The sequence below is a fragment of the Gastrolobium bilobum genome, unplaced genomic scaffold (genome assembly GCF_033153095.1).
Source record: "Gastrolobium bilobum isolate Gb01-03AN ecotype WA unplaced genomic scaffold, APGP_CSIRO_Gbil_v1 utg3209, whole genome shotgun sequence".
Lineage (NCBI taxonomy): Eukaryota > Viridiplantae > Streptophyta > Magnoliopsida > Fabales > Fabaceae > Gastrolobium > Gastrolobium bilobum.
In genome coordinates this window covers 250,469-275,115 of record NW_026899772.1, presented here as the reverse complement: position 1 = coordinate 275,115, position 24,647 = coordinate 250,469, and the positions used below count along the sequence as shown (strand labels likewise).

Below are 24,647 nucleotides of genomic sequence, written 5' to 3'. Positions count from 1 at the left end.
AATCAAGGTCAAATCGGTAATTAATTAATAATAAAGGGTTATAAGGGTCAAAAAGCCATATAAAGTGCTCTCTTTTTTTTTTTTGGTAAAACATAAAGTGCCTTTTTAAATCAACCATATGTATAAAATATTTATGTCCTCATGTGAACGTATTCTCTTTCAAATATTAATATTCACCTAAGTAATGTGAGTAATACATAATTTTCATATTTATCATTTCAAATTATTTTAATTAATAAAAAATCTTTGAATTAATAATTTACCTTTATTGAATTATTAATTAAAATAAATTGTGATTAATTATATTTATTATGATTATTTAAGGCTTTATTTATTATAAATTAACCATTCGCTGTCTGTCACATCCTTTCAGTTTAAAAAAGAAATAGTTAAGATAACCGTGGAAGCAAGATTGTGGACTCACGTCAGTTTAGAAAAAAAAATAATTCTGGAAGATTTCAGTGTTCCGTGTTCTGTAGTCATGCATGATCTCATATCATCCACGAACTATAGTCATGCAACATTCCTTGTAGTAGATTATGGTTTGAAATATAGCAAGCTGTATTTGTTCAAAAATAATCGGGGACCATATTATCATCTATCCAGCATCGATATTGTCATAGGACACAAAACACGACATTACACGATACGATACTTGAACACGTTAATTATAAAAAATGTTAAATTTTAACACGTTAGTACACGTTTTGATATTAAATAATATTTTTAATTTATATAGTATATATTATATTTAATATTCAATAATTTACAAAAAATGAAACTAAATTTATAATACTTATCAATTTTGCAAAGAAACATAAGATATCCCAAATATTTATATTATGAGGAAGGTTATACTTACAACCTTTTTTTTTACAACCTCTTACAACCATATCTTAACACCGTTGATTTCCGTCAATCAACTATTATTATTTTCGTAAATTAAACTCATTAATTAATTATTAATTCACAATAAATGATAACCGTTGATTGACAAAAATCAACGGTGTTAAGATATGGTTGTAAGAGATTGTAACAAAAAAAAAGTTATAAGTATAACCTTACTCTTATATTAAATTCAATAAAATGGTAATCGTAATCTAACGAATCTAATAGTTAGAATTAAAAACACAATGCAACGTAACCTTTGAATTTTTTTGAGTCTCTACAACGCATTTGGAGTGTCGGAGTGTCGGAGAGTGTCGGAAAGTGTGTCGAACACGACACGTCAAGATTTTTGAAGTGTCAGTGCTTCATAGATTATCATGGTAACATTGTCGTTGTTCGTTATAATATTTTCAATCTCAATGTTTTTATGTATATAAAGTGTGTTTAACTTCATCAAAATACAAATAAAAATGTGTAGAGTTCACACTTTTATGTATATGTATCAAAATGTGAAGAGAAGGAAAAGAAAAAGAAAACATGAGCCCACACACTTTTATGTATATGTGTATTTTGGTGTACATTGGATAAAGTTATTTAAAGTAACTTTAAGAACTTTAAACCCTTATATTATCCTCTAATAAAGATCTTGAATATTAGTATAATTTTAGGGGATATGATAGTATGGCTATTTTTTTTCATTCTCACTCTATTTACTCATCTCCAACACTATTAAATCTGAATCTCAAGAGGAGAGAAAAAATGTAGACATAAAAAATTAGGCATAATATCTTGGGTTCATCTAATCTCATGTTGCATGAGAGAAGATCTCTCATATTGTAGACATACATGTGGTGGGCCAACCATTTACAAAAAAAATAAAAAAAGGTGTCACAGTTCTCGATGGATCTATTGGAGATAAAACTACTCTTATATTGCATAAGAGTAATTTTTCCTAATATCTTATGCCTAATTTTAATGTAAATCTAACAATATATTTGGTTTATTTTTGTGTTAATTTGGTGCATAATTTTACTCTCTCTTCTTTTTTTAAGAAAACTTTTCTCATTATAACAAGGGATATAATATTGTAGTTACCTTTTTTCGTATATATTCTATCTACTTATTTCCAACACTATTAAATTAAAATATCATCTAACCTTCACCCTTTCTCTATTCACATAAGATTCTGATCTAACGATATTGGAACTGAATAAGTAGAGTAAGCATGAAAAAATAAGCATAATATCCTATCCCTTGTAACTAGGGTCGGCAAAACAGGCTCGACAACCCGCCTCGTCTGCAAAATAGGGAAGGGCGAGGTGAGTTTGACAAACCATCTCAAAAGCGGGATGGACTCTTTTTTGGCAGGTTGATGGCGAGGAGAGGTACGCCAATATAAAACAGATTCAGGCCGAGTTTTTTAGCTCACTTTCAAAAGCGAGATGGGGCAGACTGACTCATTTTTTGGCGAGATGGGTCGTGGCGGGCAGGCGCCCACTTTGCCACCTCTTCTTATAACAAACACACATCAAATAAATTAATACTTAAATATACAATAAAAAATTTAAAAAAGTACATATAAAATATTAATAAATCAAATTAGAGCAAGTTATAGTTACAACCTTTTTTTTTACAACCTCTTACAACCATATCTTATCACCGTTGATTTCCGTCAATCAACGATTATCATTTTAGCAAATTAAAGTCATTAATTAATTATTAATTCACAATAAATGATAACCGTTGATTGACGAAAATCAACGGTGATAAGATATGGTTGTAAGAGGTTGTAAAAAAAAAGATTGTAAGGATAACCTTCCTCGTCAAATTAATATCTGCAATTTAAACATCAATTTAGTATGCCATATATAATTACACGACCAAAATCTATATATATATAAAGGAGGGTTCAATGTTGGAAAGTTTTGCCAAGTGTCACTTCCTGGTTAATTCTACAAATTGTATTCACACTACATGGCAAATACAAACTTTCTTTATTGGATAAATTGGAAAAAAAAATTCTTTTAAAAATCGAATTTTAATTTTTAAATCGAATAATTAAATGACCATTTGTGGTGGCAGACAAGGCATTGAATGTCCCACTGCCCATCACATTGGTATCCAAAAAGAAATCAGCTGTTTTAATTGTTTTTTATGTTGGAATTGGTCATCTGATCTAAAATTCGAAATTTGAAATGGTTTAAAATTTTGAATTTAAATATGGATGGTGGGAAAAGAATTTCTTTTAAAAATCAAATTTTAATTTTTAAATCGAATAATTAAATGACCATTTGTGGTGACAGACAATGCATTGAATGTCCCACTGCCCATCACATTGGTATCCAAAAAGAAATCAACTGTTTTAATTGCTTTTTTATGTTGGAATTAGTTATCTGATCTAAAATTCGAAATTTGAAATGATTTAAAATTTTGAATTTAAATATGGATGGTGGGAAAAGAATTTCTTTTAAAAATCGAATTTTGATTTTTAAATCGAATAATTAAATGACCATTTTAAATCGAATAGTGCATATTCGTGTATAAATAGGTATTTGGAACAACATATGTTCGTTTGCTGATCAGCTTCTTTGGGAACATTTGTAGCGTCTCTATTTCGTTCTTTTCTTTGTCCTCAAAGGCTTTGAGCCAATATTACCTCATATACGTTTGGTTATGTATTCTAAGTATGATTTTATTAAGGATCTTAATCCTACTAAGGAGGAGTGGAAGATTAAGGCTAGAGTTGTTAGAACATGGAAGGTTCCTAATTTTCAGCAAAAAAAATTTGACGACAACGTAGAGATGATTCTGTTAGATGAAAAGGTATTTGTTTTTGTTTTGTTTTTGATATTACTGTTGGTTTGCGGTCCATGTTTTTAAAATGTACTAATCTATGCATGCGTTTTGTAGGGTGGAAGGATCCACGCTGCTATCAAGGGTTCTTTGCATATCCGTAAAAAAATTCACGAAGGAGAAGTTTATTTCATAAAAATTTTTGGAGTTGGTTCGAATACTGGTAGTTTCAGGCCAACTAAGCATGATTATCGTTTGTCTTTCAACTTGAGGACTGATGTAAAATCCACTATTGATTCTGCTATTCCCACCAATGGATTTGATTTTGTAGATTTTGACGTTATAGAGAAAGAGTTTTCTGATTCCCCTTATTTAGTAGGTTTGTAGATTTTGACCTGTTCATGCTGTAAGTCATGCTTTTGTTGTTTGTGTGACGATATCATCTGTCTAACCATCCTTAATGTGTAGATGTCATCGGTTTAGTCTCTGGAATAGGAGAAGTTCGTGAGCATATTATCTCCGGTAGGAAGACAAGAATGGTTGTCGTGGAGCTTGATAACCTCAGGTATCTATTGGTTATTTGTTATGTGTTATGCAGCGATGGCATAACACATTATTCTTCATTTATTTTTTACTTATTTTTATGACATTATTCTTGCAGTTCGATAAACAGTGAAGATATGCTTGATCCTGATATTGTCCTATCATTAAAGGAAATGTTGGATAAACACAACAGTATTGCTCAATCTTTTAGGTACGCTAGAGATCGATATAGGGACAATGACTTTACTGGAGTGAAGTTGAGGCTTATTCGAAAGCGTGGCAGTGATGGCAGAGTTTATAATCTTTCGTCTGCGTCAGAAGTTGCTGCTCTTATTGTTGGGGATATAGACAGCGCATTGGGTGATAGGGATATTGTTGTTGAGACACAAGATATAGTTTTGCAGCGTATAGATGTCAAGCATCCGTTGTATCTTGGATTGCAGTATCCTTTGTTATTTCCTTATAGTGAAGATGGTTATCGTGATGATGTCGAGCGATCTTATACATCCCATGGTAGGACTAATCCAAGATCCACTGTTAGCATGCGAGAATTCTTTTCGTTCAGAATTCAAATGAGATCAGGAGAGTCCCAAGTTCTCCATCACTCAAGGAAGCTTTTTCAACAATTTTTGGTTGATGTTACACTATGGTTTAGTCTGATCGGCTGAATTTTATTCGATATAACCAGAGTCATCTCAGGGCAGAGTTATACAAAAATATTAAAAATGCATTTGACAGGGGTGAAGATGAAGCTATAAACACTGGAAAGCGTATCATTATTCATTCTTCGTTCACAGGCGGACCTAGATATATGGCTGAGAATTGTAAAGATGCCTTTGCAATCTGCCGTTGGGCTGGATATCCTCATCTGTTTATAACGATCACCTGCAATCCTAAGTGGCCAGAGATTACCAGATTTCTTAAGGCAAGAAAACTCAACGCTGAAGATGGTCCTGATATTCTTTGCCGAGTATTCAAGTTCAAATTGGACGAATTGCTACATGATTTAAACATGTTCTTGGCATAGTTAATGCACGTAAGTGTATTGTTGAGATTATTATTTTTGATTTTTATGAGAAAATTTTACACATTGATATATAGAAAATAATTGGACAAACCGGATCACAATTTTATGTATCCTACCAAAAAAATTCAAAATAAAAATCGAAAAAAACCAATTTTATTGATTTTAACTAACTCTGTCTGTTTGTTTAATGTAACAGATGTTTGTACAGTTGAATTTCAGAAACGTGGACTGCCTCATGCTCATATTCTACTTTTCTTGCATCCCTCCGAAAAGCCTAATACTGGACTTGACATTGATAATTTGATTTCAGCTGAGATTCCTAACAAAGATTCCAATCCTTCACTTTTTGCAGCTGTCACTAGTTATATGATGCATGAACCCTGTGGTCCTGACAATTACAAGTCTCCTTGCATGAAGAACGGACATTGTTCAAAGAAATTTCCCAAGAAGTTCTGCTCCCGTACTTTTATTGATGATGATGGATTCCCTCATTATAGAAGAAGAAATGATGGGAGTGTTGTCAAAAAGAACGGTGTTGAACTTGATAACCGTTATGTTGTGCCGTATAATGCAAAACTCCTTCTAAAATATCAAACGCATATCAATGTTGAATATACTTGTCAGAGTAGTGCCATTAAATATCTCTTTAAATACATCCATAAAGGGAAAGACAAGGTGACAGCTGCTATAAATCATTCAGATGATGAAATCAAAATGTTTTATGATTGCAGGTTGTTGAATTCATATCGGTTATGTTTCCTTTCGTTTCTTCGAATAACCTTTTTCTAACTTAATTTGAATTTATTGCTTATATATGATAGGTATGTGTCCGCATGAGAAGCTGCTTGGAGAATATTCAAATTTGAGATTCATTACAGATTCCCCCTATTCAGCGATTGTCATTTCACCTACCCAATGAAAAAAGCATTGTTTTTAGTGATCATGCTTCAATAACCAATGTCAAGACTAAGGCGGAGTCTAGACAATCAATGTTCGAGTCTTGGATGGATGCAAATAAAAAATATCCAGAAGGTAGGAATCTTACTTATGCAGAGTATCCAACTCAATTTGTATATAAAGAAAGTATGCATGAATGGCATCCCAGAAAACAAGGATTTTCAATTGGAAGAATAAATCATTTTTCTGCCAATAATGGAGAAGATTCCTATCTCCGAACTTTACTTAATTTTCAAAAGGGTTGTGCAAGTTATGAAGATTTGAGAACGGTCAATGGGGTGCTTTTTCCTACATATAAGGATGCCTGCTATTCTTTGGGGCTTTTGGATGATGACAATGAGTACATTGATGCAATTAAGGAGGCAAGTTCTTGGGGGTCAGCAACTTATCTGAGAAATCTGTTTGCCTTATTGTTATTTGGTAACTCAATGAACAAGCCTGAAAATGTTTTCCAAAAATGCTGGGAATTACTATCTAACGATGTTCTTTATCGGCATAGGCAAAGAATTGGACGTGAAGGTAATTGTCCGGAACAAATTTTGTGCATTCATTTATGTGTATTGTGCACTATAATTAATATTCTTGTCGTTCTGTATCGTGCATTCATTTATGCAAACAATTTGCTTATGTTTAATTCACTTGACCTTCGAAAAAATGTGAGCATTTTTTGTTCCTTCATAATAAAATTACATCTATACATTATACACCGTCCTATTCTAATATTTGGTTAAAAAAATTCGTTACGTTTCACACCCTCTGCTTTGTTCATAATTTTGTTTTATTTTTCTCTCCTCACCAACTTTGTCTTTGTTAATCCTTTTTTTTTTGTATTTTTCAATATTTTTCAGATGCTTTGCTTACAGAGGATTCTATAAAAACACATAACCCTTGCAGAAATCGATAAGGTGTTGCAAAGCAACGGTAAATGCCTCTGATTACCCATCCATGCCAAGCATCATCAGTGAATCTTTATTGGATATGCAGAACAGATTGGTGATGGATGAATTGTTGTATGACAGTTTCTCTTTGAAAGAAGAGCATGACAGACTACTGAATTCACTCACTGATGAGCAGAGGGTTGTTTATGACAAAATAATTTCAGCTATTTCGACAGGTAAAGGAGGATTTTTTTTCCTGTACGGCTTTGGTGGGACTGGAAAAACATTTATTTGGAACACCTTGTCAGCATTTGTTCGATCTCGAGCTGAAATAGTGCTTAATGTTGCTTCTAGCGGAATTGCTTCACTTTTTCTTCCTGGAGGACGTACGACACATTCTAGATTTCGTATTCCTATACAGATCACCGAAGATTCAACATGTCATATAAAACAAAATTCTACTTTGGCAGAGTTGTTGTCAAAAACAAAGTTAATCATTTGGGATGAAGCACCGATGGTACACAAATTTTGCTTTGAGGCTCTTGATAGAACACTTAGAGATGTTCTTAGATTTTATGATACCAGCTGTGTTGATATGCCCTTTGGTGGAAAAGTTGTCGTTCTAGGAGGTGACTTTCGGCAAATATTATCTCTCATTCCAAATGGCAGTAGACAAGATATAGTTCATGCAACCATCAATTCTTCCTATCTATAGTCCCATTGTCATCTGTTATCTTTGACCAAGAACATACGTCTCAATTCTAGAAGTAGCACTAATAATTTGTTAGAAATAAAAGAATTTTCTAAGTGGCTGCTTAAAATAGGAGATGGTGATCTTGGGAATGATGTTGATGGAGAATCTATTATAACAATTCCAGATGAATTGTTGATCAAAGGTTCAAAAGACCCACTTTCAGATATTGTTGATTTTGTTTACCCGAATCTGATGGATAATATATTAGATCCTACTTTCTTTAAAGAACATGCTCTTCTGACTCCTAAGTAGTCCGATGTTGCCATGTTAAACGAGCACCTAATGGTTGTGATTCCAGGTGAAGAAAAGACATTTTTGAGTTCAGATAAGGTTTTGAAACAAGACGAAAATTCATCTCTTGAGGATGACAAAATCTCCCCTGATATCTTAAAAACATTCTCATGTTCGGGGATTCCTGATCATAAATTAACTTTGAAGGTTAAAGTACCGGTGATGCTATTGAGAAATATTGATCAATTAAGAGGTTTATGCAACGGTACGAGATTACTTATTACAAAGTTGGGGAATCATGTTGTTGAGGCAATTGTTTTTACAGGAAACAATATAGGAGATACTGTGTTAATCCCTAGAATGACGATCAGCCCATCGGGTCATACATTTCCAGTAAACTTCCAAAGAAGATAATGCGATGACTATCAACAAAAGTCAAGGACAGTCGCTGTCTCATGTTGGCATTTATCTTCCTAGGCATGTCTTCACTCATGGGCAATTATATGTGGCACTATCTAGAGTAAAGAGCAAACATGGATTGAAGATGCTGATACTTAATGAAAATGGTTGTGTTACAAATACTACCTTTAACATCGTCTACAAGGAAGTATTTCAAAGATTAGTGTAATATACTTGGTTATTTCTACAAAGAGATAACATTGTTGTTTGGTATCAGGTAAGATCTCAATTTTTTATCAGGAAATATTTTTTAATCTTCTTTGTTGATTTCCTTTAGTTGTTATGCCTATTTTTCTGCCAATTTTTTATTGTTATGCAGATTCAGTATTCGAAGCACAATCAGTATATTATTCCCTTGTCATTTTTCAGAGTCAAAGGTTTCTCATTGTAATTCTGAATTATTCATCTGCCATAAACTATATAATTCTCTTCAATAATTTTTTCTTTTCCAATTATTGTTTATGATTCATTTCGAATAGCAGCAAATACCAATAGTGCATGGCGGACGATATTTTACAACTGTTGTGAGTATCAGTTGGGCATATTTCTTATTATATTGCTATCAACATGACATTTAGATTTTTTTAATGGAGATTTTGTTGTCAACCATGAAATTTACTGTATTTAAATTATTATATTCTTTTTTTGTTCCTACCTTAAAAGTTACACGTTTATGTCATACGAACAAACTGATTTTCTTATTAATTCGTTTACAGGACAAACAAATCGATTTCTTTTTTCTGCGTGCATCGCACCGGTAATCAACTACTTTGAGTAAATAGTGGTGTAATAATTTACAAATTTTTTGTAACTAACGAAAATACGGAACCCTAAAACGAAGCAATTGAACGGAAACATAGAAAGCCGAAAACACAAAGATCAAAAAGGCTTCACTCTACCGCTAAATAGCCATGACCGTGGTGACGCGAAAGAGACGGCGCATGATGCTTGAAGCCATGACGGCGACGCCACCGAGCGACATGGTGGTTCTTCCGGAGGATCTGATGATCGAAATCCTCTCTAGGGTTGAGGTGAGCAATCCGTTGCAATTGGGGTGCGTGTGCAAGTGGTGGAAATCCTTGTTGGTGGATCCTCAATTTGTGAAGAACCATATCCATAGATCATTCACGGACATCACGGATCTGGCATCGAAGGCCATGGAAGACATGAACGCTTTTGAGTTGCAGCTGATTTATGCCCCCGATGAGGAAGAGACACATTTTACGAACGAGGTTGCTTTGTTGGATAATCTGTTGGGAGTTGTTCGGTCTCTCAAAGGTGGCTTGGAAACTATTAAGCTTGATGTTCAAGCCATCAAGGATAGAATGAAGTGCCTCCAAAATTTTCTTGAAATTTATCTCAAGACAGCATCAAAAAATTACAATTCTTTGTGATTTTTAACTTTTCCAAATGTGACCATGGTTTCGTTTATCTTTTTTTCTTTCTTTTTTTTTTAAACATTGTAACTGCTGATTGCGTTTTTTTAAGTTAATTTGAAATCATAATGAAGGGATGTTGGAGTAAATTAATTAGTGATATTGATGCCATTGTTAATATTCACAGATGGGTCACATGATTGTAAATGAATGGGTTAGATGATGATTGTGATTTAGATCTTTATTTGTGCTCTTATTAGTTGATCCTGTACAACTGAACAAGTCACAGGTATGCTTCCTAACCTGATAGCATTGTCTTCTTGTTGCGGAGCAACAGAGCTATTCTTGGCTTCTTGCTATAGTTTAATGTGAATTGTAAATTGTAAATTGGGTCTGAGTTAGAAATGTATCTATTTTTAAAAATGTTTGTGCATGTTAGATAATGATTTTAGGACTTTATTACTCTCATGTACGAGATAACTTCTCTCCTCTCTCTCGGAGTTTTGCACCTTTTTTTTTTTTGTAATTTTTTTTTTTTTTTTTTTTTTAATGGTGGGACATCCATTTTCATTTTCTCTCTACCATATAAGATATCAATCTCCTTTCAGTAGTATTTCCCATGATTTTAATGCGTAAAAATTCACATGGTAAATGGTGTTCTCATATTTCTCACCTACACTTGGAGTTTCAGTCTTTCTTGCTAAATTCAAAAAATAAAATTTATTAGCATTTCTGAGATGTTAAGTCCAAATTTTATATCCATACGCCAATATTTTAGACAGTAACATGAATTTCATCTTCATATACATCTTCAGTTTCTACAAGTTGTTTAATTTTTATTAACATGGGGGAGAGGTGTTGCAACAGAGCTTAAGTATTATCATCTAAGTTTTAAAAAATCCTTAAGCACAACCTATCACGCTATCTCTTAACACTTACATTATGATTGAACAAATATAAAAAATAGTAGACGTACTTTTATCATTTTCCAGTGTTTATAGTAGATGTGCCTGATTATGATTTAATCATAAATTTGATCACATGTATCATCCAAATGATTTATTAGCAATTGGCATTTGGCACATCAAAAGTTTTTTTTTTTATACCCCTGGTAATCTAAGGCAACAGTAAGAGAAAAGGCAGAGAGAAGGCTCCACTGTTAAGTGCATGGACATTTTTTTGTATAAAATTAACTAAATGCTCCTTTACAAAAAAAATTAAAATAATAACAAAAATGCTAATATTCTTCTATAGAAGATGCCGCTCCACTTACTCTCCTATGGAGGGAAAATTAATACTATTTAAATATTTTTATAAAATCTTCTATGAAGAAATGAAATTGAATTTTTTTTTTTCAGGAGAAACCAAACCAATGAACAAGTAGCAAGCTCCTCGTCCCTGCTATGGATTGGAGTTTTTTCCACTTGCAGCAAAAGCTGTTAAAACAGAACATCAAATGATTGGAATTGGATGCGCTGTTCAGAATTAGACTGTAGGTAAGGAAAGCCACAAAGGCCAAAACATAGGAAACCATATAACACTAGCAATTGTGAGACGAGGTTTGATAGCAATGCCAAGTGAAATCTGATGGTGATAAAACATACCTTAGGTTAGGATGAGCATTATAGATAAAAAAAATTTACCATTCTCATATGTGATACTTTTCAAACAAAACTGTTGATTTAAAGCGTTGCACAACTTTTAAACATGTAACTTAACCAATGTAAAAGTGGTCCTAAAAAGCACAGGTGCCCTCATAATAGAGAAAAAGGGAATAAAAAAAAAAAAAAAAAACTTTACATTTCAGTGTCAATTATAAGCTCAGCTGCAGCACCCATTGTACCTACCCCACCAACACCCAACAAAGCAAGAGCAAGTTCCTCCTCGTTCAACTGCCTCAATCCATTGCTAAGTCTCTTCAACACATGTACATCTACTTCCAGCACCCAGTTCGGTGTGCAACCTACCATTAAGCTCACAAACCCTGACACATAGGCACGCCAAGTAGCTGAATCACATCCAAGTGATATCTTACCATCTAAAGCACTTGCCAGAAACTCCATATGGATACCCAAAACTTTTGGACGTCGCTTTGAAGCTGATGATGATGAATCAACTCCCCAAGCAAAAGCCCCACAAAGAACTGCAAAGTAAGCAAGTGCATATCCACCTAGCATTGCAACAATCCCATCTAACTTTTCTTCCTGGTCTATTCTGTGAACAGATATAAACCAAGATGGCAAAGTTTCTTTTATTAATAGTTGAACCAGCATCAACCCTCCTGATATCCATACTAAAGAAGCACCAAGGGCAGCTGCAAGCTTCACCCGAGTCATTGATGCAGCAAGTGAAACATGTCCATATTTTATGCCATCTTTGGTTGCTTTCAACTTTTCCAATCGCTCCCTTGGCAGCCCACCACATACAATTTCTCTCACTGAGTGCATCAAGATGGAAACAATCTCTTCTGTCAAGAAAACAATATCCCTGATTGACCGGTAAGCACGTAAGTAGAGAATTCCCGGAGCAACAGGGCAAATCCCTCCACATAAATGGGACTTAAATCCATGGCCAAGGAGTGCTCCAACACCACCACTGCATGAGATAGGAGATCTATTCATGCCAAGTGTAGCTGTGAAGCAGCTTTTAAGAAGTTGAACTACTGCATCAATATTGTGGAGGAAGACAGTTCTAGATGCTGAGAAGATAAGGAAATCACTCCAACGTTTTGCCTTTTGGGTCCACAAGGAAGCCACAATTGGCATGCAAGGCCATGGACAACCTGCAGCAAGACCCTCCAATGCTTGGCCAGCCAAATTAAGAAAACGCTCTGATGACCTGTCAACTTTGTAGGTTATGGTAAGGCTTGTGAAGGCTGCCAAGGGCAATGGAAGTGTGGCAGGAGAGCTGTCTCCTGTGGAAAAGATGACCATTGGTCACTATACTAAATAACAATTTAATAATGTTGGAAGAGAAAAGGAAGATAAAGGAGGAAGACATGTCCTAAACAACAATTGGGCATTAATGCTCAGATCAAGCAATGTAAAAGATTATATTATGGATGCAGATTGTTTTTAATATAATGGACAAAATTGCAGTACTGAAACACATGGCTTGTACATGTAAACTGTCTCTTTCGAAAATGCATTACAAGTCAGGATTATATCAAAAAAAGAAAAGAAAAAAACTATTCAGAATTTAGGGTCATAACAACGAGAGAACCTGGAGCAAGGCTAGGCACATCAACACCGGTTGCAGCCAATATTTTCTTGATCTGTTCCTCAACATTCAGTAGATTTGCAGCGGGGCTTGGCCAATCCGTTCCATTCATAAATACAGGTTTCCAAACTCCCCGAGTTACTTCAGCAGAGAAGTAACTTATTATGGTTGCCAGAGATGCAGGAAGAAAATCTGCTAAATCTTTAAGCCCTGATAAGAAAAGCATTCTGGTATTATGATATTGTTGTGTACATCAAGGAACATCTACATGAACATGAACTTGTTTGGTTGCTCAATATATAGAGGTAAAAGACATCAACGAGAATTTCGAAAACCTAAAACGAATAACATTTTTGAGGTTTGCCAACGGCCAGTTAGACTCTTTGCAGTACTTTATAAATCATGAGTTCTACAAGCTATTTGGTGTGTTCCTTGGATTTATCTGATCAAAACACACATACCTGTTGCCAGCTCACGTGGAGAGAGTCTTCCATGAGCACAGGCTGTGAGAGCAGCATCAACTACAAAGGGAATGGCCTCAAGAATATCCCAAGCAGGCAACTTTGGCCATGTAGAGGCATCTTCATTTCCAGGTCCAGACGAGCTACTGCTTCCAGATGTAATAGTAGTCTGGCTTCCTCTACTAATCTTTCTGAACATCATGTTAAGAAGCCCCTCAACAATCTGATGGAAAGGGGTTCCATGTACAAGACCAGAAAGCGTTGAAGCTATACATGCTTGATGTTGCCGATACCATACTTTTAATTTTGGAAAGGAGTCAACAAATACAGAATTTGGTGACCATAAATTCGCAATTTCTGAGAGTCTCCTCCTGTTTCGATCTTTGTGGATGTTACCAGCTGACATTAAGTGGGAGTTTCGCACTAAAAGTAAGTATTCAGGAGTTAATTGAGAACCAACAGTGGGTACATCTCCAATTCCATATTCAAGAGGAGGACGATTAAATCTCCATAGCTTTAAAAGAAGAATAAATGCATTTGAGAACACAGCATGGGAAGATATTTCTTCCTTTGATGTTAGTGTCCCTGAGATATTAGGCACACATGACCCAAATACTTCACAGATTGGCATCAATGAACACGTGAGCTGTGGAACCTGGTCAGAGATTTGGGAATGCATTAATTATAGAACATGAAAGATATGAAAAAATAAACGATGCATTTAAGAATATTATTAAAGTGAGTACATCCTTTATTTCTTTTTTTCACCTGCTTTACCTGCCTAAACCCAAAATTTTAAATTCAGATTCACCTCTTGGCTACATATACTTATATAGCTTCATATCTTAAGAAAGATGATGTACTATATAAAACTATGATCATAAATAGGCTAGGAGACAGGTCACAGGTTCAAATCTAGGAAAGAGTTTTTTGGCAAAATGTAAGGGTAAGGTTATGTACAATTAGCCCTCACCCATAACCTACCAAAGTCGGGGAGTCATTGTGCACTGAGGTTTGCCCAATGCCCTTGGGTTGTTATTCTGTTTCAGAGGATTTCCTCTGTTATAGGAGCCGAACTCCATCCTTCAGTTATATAAATTACAAGTTCTATTCATAACACTTTAAATTAGGGATTGATTAAACTTACCAAGCCATGGAGCGAAAATATTTGAACACAATCAACAGATGCAATTCCAACAAAGAGTACATTTAGTATTGGGGCATAATTGATCAAATGGCTGTTTCCTTCCGTATTCTCTACAGGAACTGGTGGAGATAACAACCTAAGAATGAAATGAACAGTGTGCTCCTGCATAACATAGAGATTCAAATTCTATTAGGATGGGAAGGTAGTCAAGAAGGTGTAAGAGTTTTCATATGCTCTACTGACGAACTTCACTACCTGTATATTCCATCCCCGAATTAGGGAAGCCCCGCAAAGAATGGCAGCTGCAGATAACTTTTCATCTTCTGATCCCCCAATTGCAATTTCAAAAATTTTCTCCAGCTCTGCTAAGCTTCCATCAAATCCAGGAGCGTAAATTCAGTTGCTTTACCTTTTTGGTAAATTTACAAAAAAGAGCATCTGACATACCTGGCTTCAGGAAAGAAAAAGAAAAACTGAAGACCAGGCCACGGAATTTTAAAAAGTAATTTAAAGCCTACCCACTTATAGTCATTCTTAATATAAATTTAGTTTATGATTGACTCTTGTTATATTGAGCAAATTATCTCATGTTTCAGCATGTTAATTCATCCATACAGTGACAGATGCATTAAACATGAGACTGAAGTAAAGAAAACCTTCAATTCACCCAAATGATACATATCCCCGATACAAATTAACATATAGATTATTCACATTAAAAAGCTTATCATCTTCAACCTCCTGGCTTCTTTAGACCGGGAACGTAGAACATAAAAGCTTCCAAATGTGTTTTGTAACAAGTGTTAGAGATATATAAAAAACCATTAAAGAGGCCCTCACCTAAAAACTTAAGCTATTGGGTGAGGCTACATTAATGGTTTTTTATATATCTCTAACATGCCCACTTACAAGAGAGTCCATTGGGTTAAAAGGTGGATAATGCATCAGGCCCAGCCTATCTGTCCTAAGAAATTCCACACAAAAAAATGGGGAGCCGCAAGAATCAAACCCAGGATACTGAGGCTCCGATACCATGTAAAGAACCAATTCAACCCAAAATCTTAAGGTATTGGGTGAAAGCCTTTTTAATTATTTATATTATTCTCTAACACACCCCCTCAAGTAAGAACTATTTGGACTTGAAACGTGGATATTGCATAGGCCCAATTTTATTTTATTTTTTTTTGGTTTTACCTTTTGCTTATTTGATTCCACAAGTGGGGGGTAGTGAGAATCGAACTCGTGACCTTACGGTCAGTGAAGCTCTGATATCATGTAAAGAACCAATTCGACCCAAAACCTTAAGGTATTAGATTCATGGGTCCATCCACTTGTATCCACTTTACTTAACTCATTACTAACCAATGTGGGACTAATCACACTTGAATAACCCAACAATCTCCCCTTCAAGTGTGAAACCCAACATTGATATGCTCCCCCTCAACCGAGTACCCCAGGCCCAAGGTACTCAACCCACCTCTAGCCAAACACCTGACTAGCTCGAGTCCAACCCAGCTTTGATACCACTGTCAGGTGGGTCCAAAGGGAGCCCATGGCAGGGGACCACCATCAATGGGCTAAGCTACATCAACCGTAGCAAGTGAGTCCGACACCATGTCTCAACCCACTTTCTCTTGTGAAATTTTCTTAGCACAAGTAGGTAGGCCTGTGCATTATCCACCTTTCATGTCCAGTGGACTCTTGTGTAAGAGGGCGTATTAAATAAGTATATAAACCATTGATAGGCCTTCACTTAACAGCTTAAACTTTTGGGTTGAATTGATTCTATACATGTTTCATAAAAATCACGGCATGGTGGCTATAGGCCTACACAGTACACAGACGGAAGTAAAATAAATTTTTTACGGGAATACCTTTGCATAAATTTAGAAAATTGCGAGTTCTAGAATGTACACCTAAATAGGTAAATGAATCAGTTGACTGAATAAACAAATATGAGATCATACCTTGTAGCAGGACTTGAAACCAGAGCATTTACCATCACTGATGTAAGTGGGGCTCCCTTCATAAATGATGACCAGCCAGGTACTTGAGCCGGAATACACTGAGGTATTTGATTGATACGTCCATTCACATAACCTGGCCATAAATATGCAGATGTTTCCAGTAGATTTCGGGCAATACAAGCCTCAACTATCAGATGACGCATGTTCCCAGCTGAAAGAGAAGAAATAATTTAAAATTTAAAAAAAAAAATATGGAAAATTACATAGAATGAATTCTTGGTAAAAATTTTGCCCTTCAGAAAAGAAAAAAAATTAACCACTCAAGAAGTTAATTAGGTCAATAATGGTTACATATTAACTGCCCTTTGAATGTCGTTGTTATCTTGTTGAGTGGCTAGATATTCCAAACTTAGAAATATTTTTACCAAGATCCTTTTTTGAAAAATTTTCCAAAATTATATAGCTCATGAATGAAGCAAGATGTGAAGAAAACATGTTACAAAATAAACTGCCAAATACAAAATGCAGGATCAACTTCGGTAAAAGTGAATTGCTAAATCAAATATTTAACGGAATACAGGACCCCTGGAGAGAGAGAGACAAGATTTTACACGATCCAACTCTGTCATGAATTAGCTTGTTACAAATCTCTAGCCAAATAAGATTATTTCCACTTTTGTACAGTCATTATTCTTGCTTATAATATTAAAACGAAAATTCATAATTAGTCTGACAAATACAGTGGAAATCAGTCTCAATTATATGTATCATCAATAGTGTCTTAAAAGGCACATAATGCTTTTCAAAGGATGATCTAGGCTATTTTCTATGCTCCAGGAGGCTTCTTCACCATTGTTTTTTTAGAAAAAAGAAGAAGATATTCTAAGCATATTGTAGAAGTCCACTTGACAATGTTTACTACTGCAGAGTCTCCATAGATTCAAATAACATAATCCATTTGCCTCTACAAGAGTGAGACGAAGGTAATTAGACCACATTGCATTATAGAAAATTACCACCTTTCAAAAGGACTTTGGAAGCTAACCTCTGTAAACCTCATGTGATTTGAACAGAATCAGAAACACAAAAGCAGACTCAGTTACAAATAACATATTCAAAGCATTATGTTAAAGTGATGGCCTATTGCAAAACTTCCTGTTGTTGATACTTTTCCATTGCTCCATACAACAACATCAACAACACCTTTATCCCAAACTTTTCCATTGCTCCATAATCAATATAATTTCCAAAAAGAAAATTCACTTAAATTAGATAATAGAGATTACTTTCACGGCAATCAGATACATCATCACACACATCTTTGACTGTTATACTTCATCTCAGAATGTGAAACATCAGGAAGAAAATCACACATAGAATTAGCAAATGCAAAACAACATCCTCAATAATGATAGAAGTTACTTTAGTTGCTGAAGATCCATATACAATTCCTGATTGACAGTGAGAGCAATATCACTTACAACAATCAACTGGCATCTCTGTCATGCTGAGGCAGTCGAAGTATGCACTCCCTATAGTGATGCCAGAAACAAACAGCATTGCTTTTGCAGCAGCCTGATTTGCAGCAGCAACAACAGATTGAGGTGGAGTGAGCAAGCTCTGATAATCGCCTAATACCTGGAGACTTGAGACTAAATCATGGCGACATTTTCCTGCAACCCTTTTCTCTTTCCAGTGATCTGTAGGACCACTGTCCTTTTCATCAACCGGTGTCCTATCCTCCTCCTCAATAAGATCAGTAACAACGAGAGGTATGATACACAAGAGCATGCATAAACGAGTATCAAGATGAGGCATTGGGCCTTCAATAGGATCTCTTTCCTATAAATATATCAATGGTTAAATGAAAGGAGTAAACCACTGATTGTTTCGAACATAAATACAAGGGAACACAGGGGGCAGTCAGTTAGATTAGTTAGTTAGTTACATGGGTAAAAGAGGGACTTTTATAATGGGGATATAAATAGGTTGTTTGGGTCTTTTGGGGATTCATTCAGAAATATTGTATTTGAGTGAGATTAAGTGATATCTTAGTGTTGAAGGGAGTGTCTCCCTTGTGAAGAGCAAGGGCTCTTGTAACCAAAGTTTGTTCTTGAATAATAAAGATCCTGTTTTGTCTTTCTTTGTGTTGATTCCTCTGTTTTGCATTAAAGATTCTGGTTAAGATCTTCTCTGGGACGTAACAATGCATTTCTTGTATGGTAACGGTATCTCCCTTTTTGTAGTTAGCTGAATCCTTAGATCCAGTGAAACTCGTTATATCAGTAATCAGCAGCTTAAACAGGTGTGAATGGTAAAGTGAAATATAGACCAACACGAAGACAAATCAGACCAGTCAACTTTATCCTAAAGCTTCCAATTTAGACAATTGTAAACAAATGAATAAACAACAGCTGGGCTAGTTATCAGAAGACCAAACAAATGCTAAAATATAATAAAATATGCTCTGCAAGGGATCTAAGGCCAAAAACCTCATAATGAATACCAGAAGCAAATGATAGACAAGATATATTTAAAACAAAAACTTCACAGGAAAACACATTGAGTTGCAGAGAAAGAGTTCTACCCTCTGAACGAGACGAAGAGTTGCTAACCAAAGGCCTAAAAATGTGTCATGCCAAGACGTGCCATTTATTGCACGGAGAGTCTTTATCAAACCTACACAAAACAAAAAATTTCATCTCCGAGTACTTCATTTAAAGATAAAAAGATAATATTTACCATTTTATTCCAACAGTTATTCCCAGTCTTACCACTAATTGTTTCAATAGCACTTGTTGCACTAACTTGATAGCCATCCATTGCATCCTCTAGCACCAAATCAAGAGGAATCCAAAGAGCAGAATGACTTGAACCATGACAAAGTGATGCTGAAGAAGAAAGGTATTCAAAAGCCATAACTTTATGGAACTTCTGCTGTGAACTTGTTTTGCATTCTCGAGACAAGACCATACAGGTATCTGATGTCAATTGCAGAAGTGCCTCAGGACTTATTCTTGATTTTCTCAATGCTAATGAATTTGTTCCCAGCAGCTGCAGTCCCTGAACAAAACTTAGCCAATGTGCAGGCCTGACAAGATGGAAGAAAAAAGCTGAACAAATATAAACAACAATAATCAAGCCTTATCCCACTAAATGTGGTTGGCTGATATCATGACTCGAAAAAATTCCGTGTGAAATCACTACAATAATTAGTGTAGAAGAACATATAATTCCATGAATTTTTTGAAATCATTTCATTAACCCAAAAAAAGAAATGAAAATGAAAAATCAGGAATCATACACCAAATCAAATATATAGGAAATTTCAGAATAAACAGATAGATTCTGATTGACTATGTTATCAGTAAAATTAGACTGAAAATGTGAAGAATAAGTACAAGGATAACATATACTTACAAATTTCGGCGAGCCAAGTAAAGAATCCTTGAAGATATTTTATCCTGCAAAAACTGCCCAACCATCTCAACAGCCATAACAGTATTTGCATTTTGCAATTTCTCTTGTTGGTCAGTCTTTTTCTCAGTATAATTATCATGCCTATCCACTTCCATTTCTTGATATAGTATTGCCCATCTAGACTTTTTTTCAGGAGTAAATTCCAGCAAACCTTCATCATCCAACAATGCATCAAGCAACTGCCAGGCAATTGAGAAAATAAATTCAACCACCAGAATGCCAGGCTCACTTTGTGTCATGCCAAATATGTGAGAAAGATGAAGAACAGCATCTACAGATTTCATGACCCTGTCCATAGCATAAGCAGAGAAGTTAACAAAGGACCAAAGTGCATAGCTAGACACAATAACCTATTGCTATTAGGAGTTCATATTTATCTCAACCATTAATCTTTACCATAAAAAAATTAGGGTAGTAAGAACGACCCCAACAATTAGAAAGAATCTCTCAGACTTGAACTGTCATCTGCAATATATTAGCAAATAATAAAACCATATCACAGAATACTAACACAGAAGGGTGTTAAATGTAGTATTATGGTTAAAAAAGTGAACTAAGCTACAGCATTCAGTCATAATAAGATGAATTGAAGAGGGCCATAAGTTAATGACCTTATACACACACACACACACACACAAAACACATACACGTCTATTGTTGGATCAAAAGCTCATATCATGTATCAAGTCTTTCATCAGCACGAACCTCCTGAACATGCATAAATACATACATTTACACTTGACAAACACCTGTGCTCATCATATTCCTAATCAAAAAACACCATGAGAGATAAAAATAAGGTGTTCATTGTGATGGTTCAGTACCTTTTCAACAGCCTAACGTGTAGCCAAGTTTGTGATGAGCATAAGGACTTTACAACTTTACATCTTTAACAAAGGCCAGTAAAGTTAAAATGTCTGTGGAAAGTATATACTGTACCATACATAAAATTTAGTGTTTATCCAAAAAAGGGTTTAGTGTTGGCATGGGTTAATTGCTTAGGAAATATTTTTAAGTACAAGGCACAAAAATAATCACATATGTAAATCAAATTACAGTTGCCAGACTTGGATCACTTTAATGCCAACTAAAAAGGAGTTAATGTGATACAGCATAGTAGTGTATTTAATTACTGAACAGTTTTCAGAAATCAATCATCAATGCAGCAGAGAAAATTGTATAGATTGTCAAAGAAGAGAATATGATTGAGATGATAAAACCCCCACAGCAAAAATAATTTGAAAGGTATAAACAAGATGAAGCAAGAAATTTATTAAAAAAGAAGTGCTATATCAATTCAAGCTTACTTTTTATAATCAGGCCTGCTTATCTGAGATTTAAGCTCAAAAGCATGTCTTTTGAGGAGTTCCAAATACAGCCTATATGCTGCAGGATGAACATGTCTACATGGAAGAACCCTGCCAAAAAAGAATAAAAATATCAATTTGACAGATCGACAAACCAAAAAAGCAATAGATCAGGGAACACAGGCATATATACTTTGTTCCAAACTGGGCAGATAAACATGCCCCTATCCAACATCAAACTGTGATAAAAAAAAAAAAAATCAAAAATACTGGCCTACCCGGAGACCCAGAGTGTAGTGTCAATTAAACAACTCAGCACTATGATCAGAATGCAGGGCAGTGAATGGCAATCATGAGCAAAAGATGAAGGTTACAGAAATGAGAATGCTGCAATTGATGAGTGAGCATACCTGAATGGATAAAGCTAAGAAAGCTATTATTAGGGAGAAGGTTGAAGTGGCTTCTATAAAGATTTTTTTTTTTTTATAGAAAACTATTTAAGATGGTTTGGTCATGAAAGAAGAGGACATACAAAAACCAATAACAGATGATGTCCCAGCAAAGAGGAGTAAAGGGACACCAAAACAGAAGTGATGAGAGAATATTAAGAAGGATTTAGGTTTAGGATGCATGGGGCTTCATGATAATATAGGGTTGAGCACAATGGCGTGCTAGAATCCATGTAGCCAATGCCACATGGGGAGAGTAAGGCTTGGTTGTTATTAAGAGAAACTAAACTGCTACCAGTTACCAGATTTTCTTTGTGAACGCAATTAATTTCAAGAAAAAAAATGTATTACATATAAATAGCTTGTATCAACACAAGATCGTGCAAATGCATTAGAGCACTTATATAATAAACAAATGCTCTACAAATTTGATTGCTAAAAATTAAAATAACCCCATGAAATTCCGGCTTGCAAGGGTAGGGGTGAGTAAACCATTGTCCCTAGCCTTACTCTACATTTTGTTCTAAAGAGGTTGTTTCCGTATTTGAATTTGGAGAGGGAAGGCAGGAAAAAGAAGAAGAAGAATATAAAATAGGATAACTCAAAAAAAAAAAAAAATTGGATAACTCAAAATTATAAATATTTTGTAACCTCCATTTCTTTCTATGTTAGCACTGAGGATGAAAGACCCAAAGTTTTTCTTTCTATGTTCAGTTCAGTGTCCTGTTTTGTCCGTTTTTCTATATTTTTCTTTTATTTCTTTATTTATTTAATTGTTTTTCTCTTTATTTTATTTTATATTTTATTTTTATTTATCTGTTTTTTATTTTATATTTTATTTTTTGTTTATCTTTATTTTCACTTTATTTTATGAAGAATGATCTATTTATAAACTTTTTTTACAAATTACTCTAAGTATGACCGGTCATACACTCTTGATTGAAGTATGACCGGTCATACTTAGTGTAATTTGTAAACAAAAAGTTTGTAAATATAACTTTTTCCTTATTTTATTTTATTTATTTGTATTTTTCTTTTTTATTTTTTTTATTTACTATTCCTTTCCTTTGCCCAATATTCTCATACTAAACATTTGGTTGATGGAATGGAGCCAAGTCAAACTAATTTGAGATAAAGGTGTGGTTCATATTTAATATTGTAACACCTATAAGTCCGATCCAATATTGGAAGGACAAGAGAGTGTTATATGGTATATAAGACATGCGAAATCACCCCCAAAATCTCACTTCTTACAATTTTCTCATTAAACAACACGAACTGGACTTGTCATCTAAGAATTTAAGAAAAAAAAAAAAAAAACATATGAGCTATGCTATACTCGAATTATGCTCATACACAGTAACAAAAAAAAGTTATCCGAATAGAATTAAACGTTAAAAGGGCATGACTGAATAAACCAAAGAAAACAAAAAAAGGAAGAAGAAAGAACTCCATGAACAGTGCATGGCATAGAAAATGAAAACATAGCAAAATAGGGCAAACTCATAATGTTATAATGAAAGACAAGAGGAAAATCCATATCCATAACAATTTTTATTTTATTTTTTTTCTTAATTGAATATGGAGCTCAAAAGAAGAGATAAAAAAAAACCTGACAGAAAGCAGAGCCAGAACAAGCATAGGTGGGACGATTTTGAGCATCAATGCTTTCTCTAGAAACTTCCAGAGAATGGGAACATTGTTGTCCCAACAAATGTAAGACACCAAAAACTCGGCGAGTTCCACGGAGGGAAGAGACTCTCCCGCCGAGTTCAAATTCGAATACATCTGAATGGCCCAAACCAGAGGATCACTGCCCTTCTGCTGCGCCGCCTTCGTCAGCTCCGCCACGCCGTCCAAGGGGCTGCTGCTTCGACCGGAAACCTCCATGTCCGGCGGTGAATACGCTCCTACAATCGGAGGAGGAACATATGTATACGCTAAACACAAACAAGTACAAAGGGATGTTGGGTTGGATTTTGTTATTTAAGTCAAACCGGCCAGGGGTAAACTAGGAATTTCGTGTTCAGGTACCGAGTTCGTCGAGGATCGTGACAAAAAAAGTAAACGCACACTCGTACGTTGTCGTTTTGAAGCCTCGACGGTAATATTGTATTATTAAACTCCTCATTAACTTTCTACCTTCTACTTAATAATCTTTTACTTTTTAATCATTTTGTGTCATGTAGATTGTAGGGTCAGGTTATAAGTATTTAATTTTTTCATTATAGAATCAATTTATATATATATATATATATATATATATATATAAGATATAATTACCTCTTTGAACATAATCAACTTTTTAGTATCACCACGAGCTTCAGCTAGTCAGTTATGAGAGTAATTTTGAGTTGGACATAATTGTTATTAAAATATTTTGTCCTTCTCCAAAAATATATTTGACAGAAATTGAACTCATAATCTCTCCTCACCTATTTAGCTTATGTTATCAACTGAACACCTGTTAAGTATAGATTCAAGCTTTGAGTTAAAAAAAATTTGGAGAGACATGTAATTAGATTTTCAATGATGTTGTCTACTGTGAAGTAAGGATAATGGCATTCCCTAGTGAAATATTTGGAAATTTTGATTAGCATGGCCTACTCATATATATTGTTATTAATATATTAGTTTATTGTTTATATAAAATTAAAAATTAATTTTTGATTATCACCTATTTAACTAAAGTTATATACTAGGATTGAATC

At 34.6% G+C, this 24,647-nt stretch overlaps 3 protein-coding genes across 3 annotated transcripts; 2 read left to right on the top strand and 1 right to left on the bottom strand.

Moving 5' to 3' along the window:
* The first annotated feature begins 3,561 nt into the window (after window positions 1-3,561).
* LOC133293306 (uncharacterized) lies at window positions 3,562-7,112 on the top strand. Its single transcript, XM_061491853.1, has 8 exons — window positions 3,562-3,711; window positions 3,799-4,060; window positions 4,150-4,246; window positions 4,343-4,760; window positions 4,880-5,174; window positions 5,448-5,982; window positions 6,189-6,727; window positions 7,057-7,112. Exons 1-8 carry the CDS (start codon window positions 3,562-3,564, stop codon window positions 7,110-7,112), a joined length of 2,352 nt encoding a protein of 783 aa, XP_061347837.1.
* Window positions 7,113-9,385: 2,273 nt separating this feature from the next.
* LOC133293387 (uncharacterized) lies at window positions 9,386-10,289 on the top strand. Its single transcript, XM_061491959.1, has one exon. It carries the CDS (start codon window positions 9,442-9,444, stop codon window positions 9,922-9,924), a length of 483 nt encoding a protein of 160 aa, XP_061347943.1. The 5' UTR covers window positions 9,386-9,441; the 3' UTR covers window positions 9,925-10,289.
* Window positions 10,290-11,552: 1,263 nt separating this feature from the next.
* LOC133293341 (mediator of RNA polymerase II transcription subunit 33A) lies at window positions 11,553-23,863 on the bottom strand. Its single transcript, XM_061491891.1, has 12 exons — window positions 23,549-23,863; window positions 21,488-21,598; window positions 20,121-20,468; window positions 19,475-19,791; window positions 19,288-19,379; window positions 18,182-18,542; window positions 16,701-16,911; window positions 14,989-15,103; window positions 14,734-14,895; window positions 13,587-14,241; window positions 13,129-13,335; window positions 11,553-12,820 (listed from the first exon to the last, which is right to left on the bottom strand). Exons 1-12 carry the CDS (start codon window positions 23,824-23,826, stop codon window positions 11,703-11,705), a joined length of 3,975 nt encoding a protein of 1,324 aa, XP_061347875.1. The 5' UTR covers window positions 23,827-23,863; the 3' UTR covers window positions 11,553-11,702.
* Window positions 23,864-24,647: the final 784 nt, after the last annotated feature.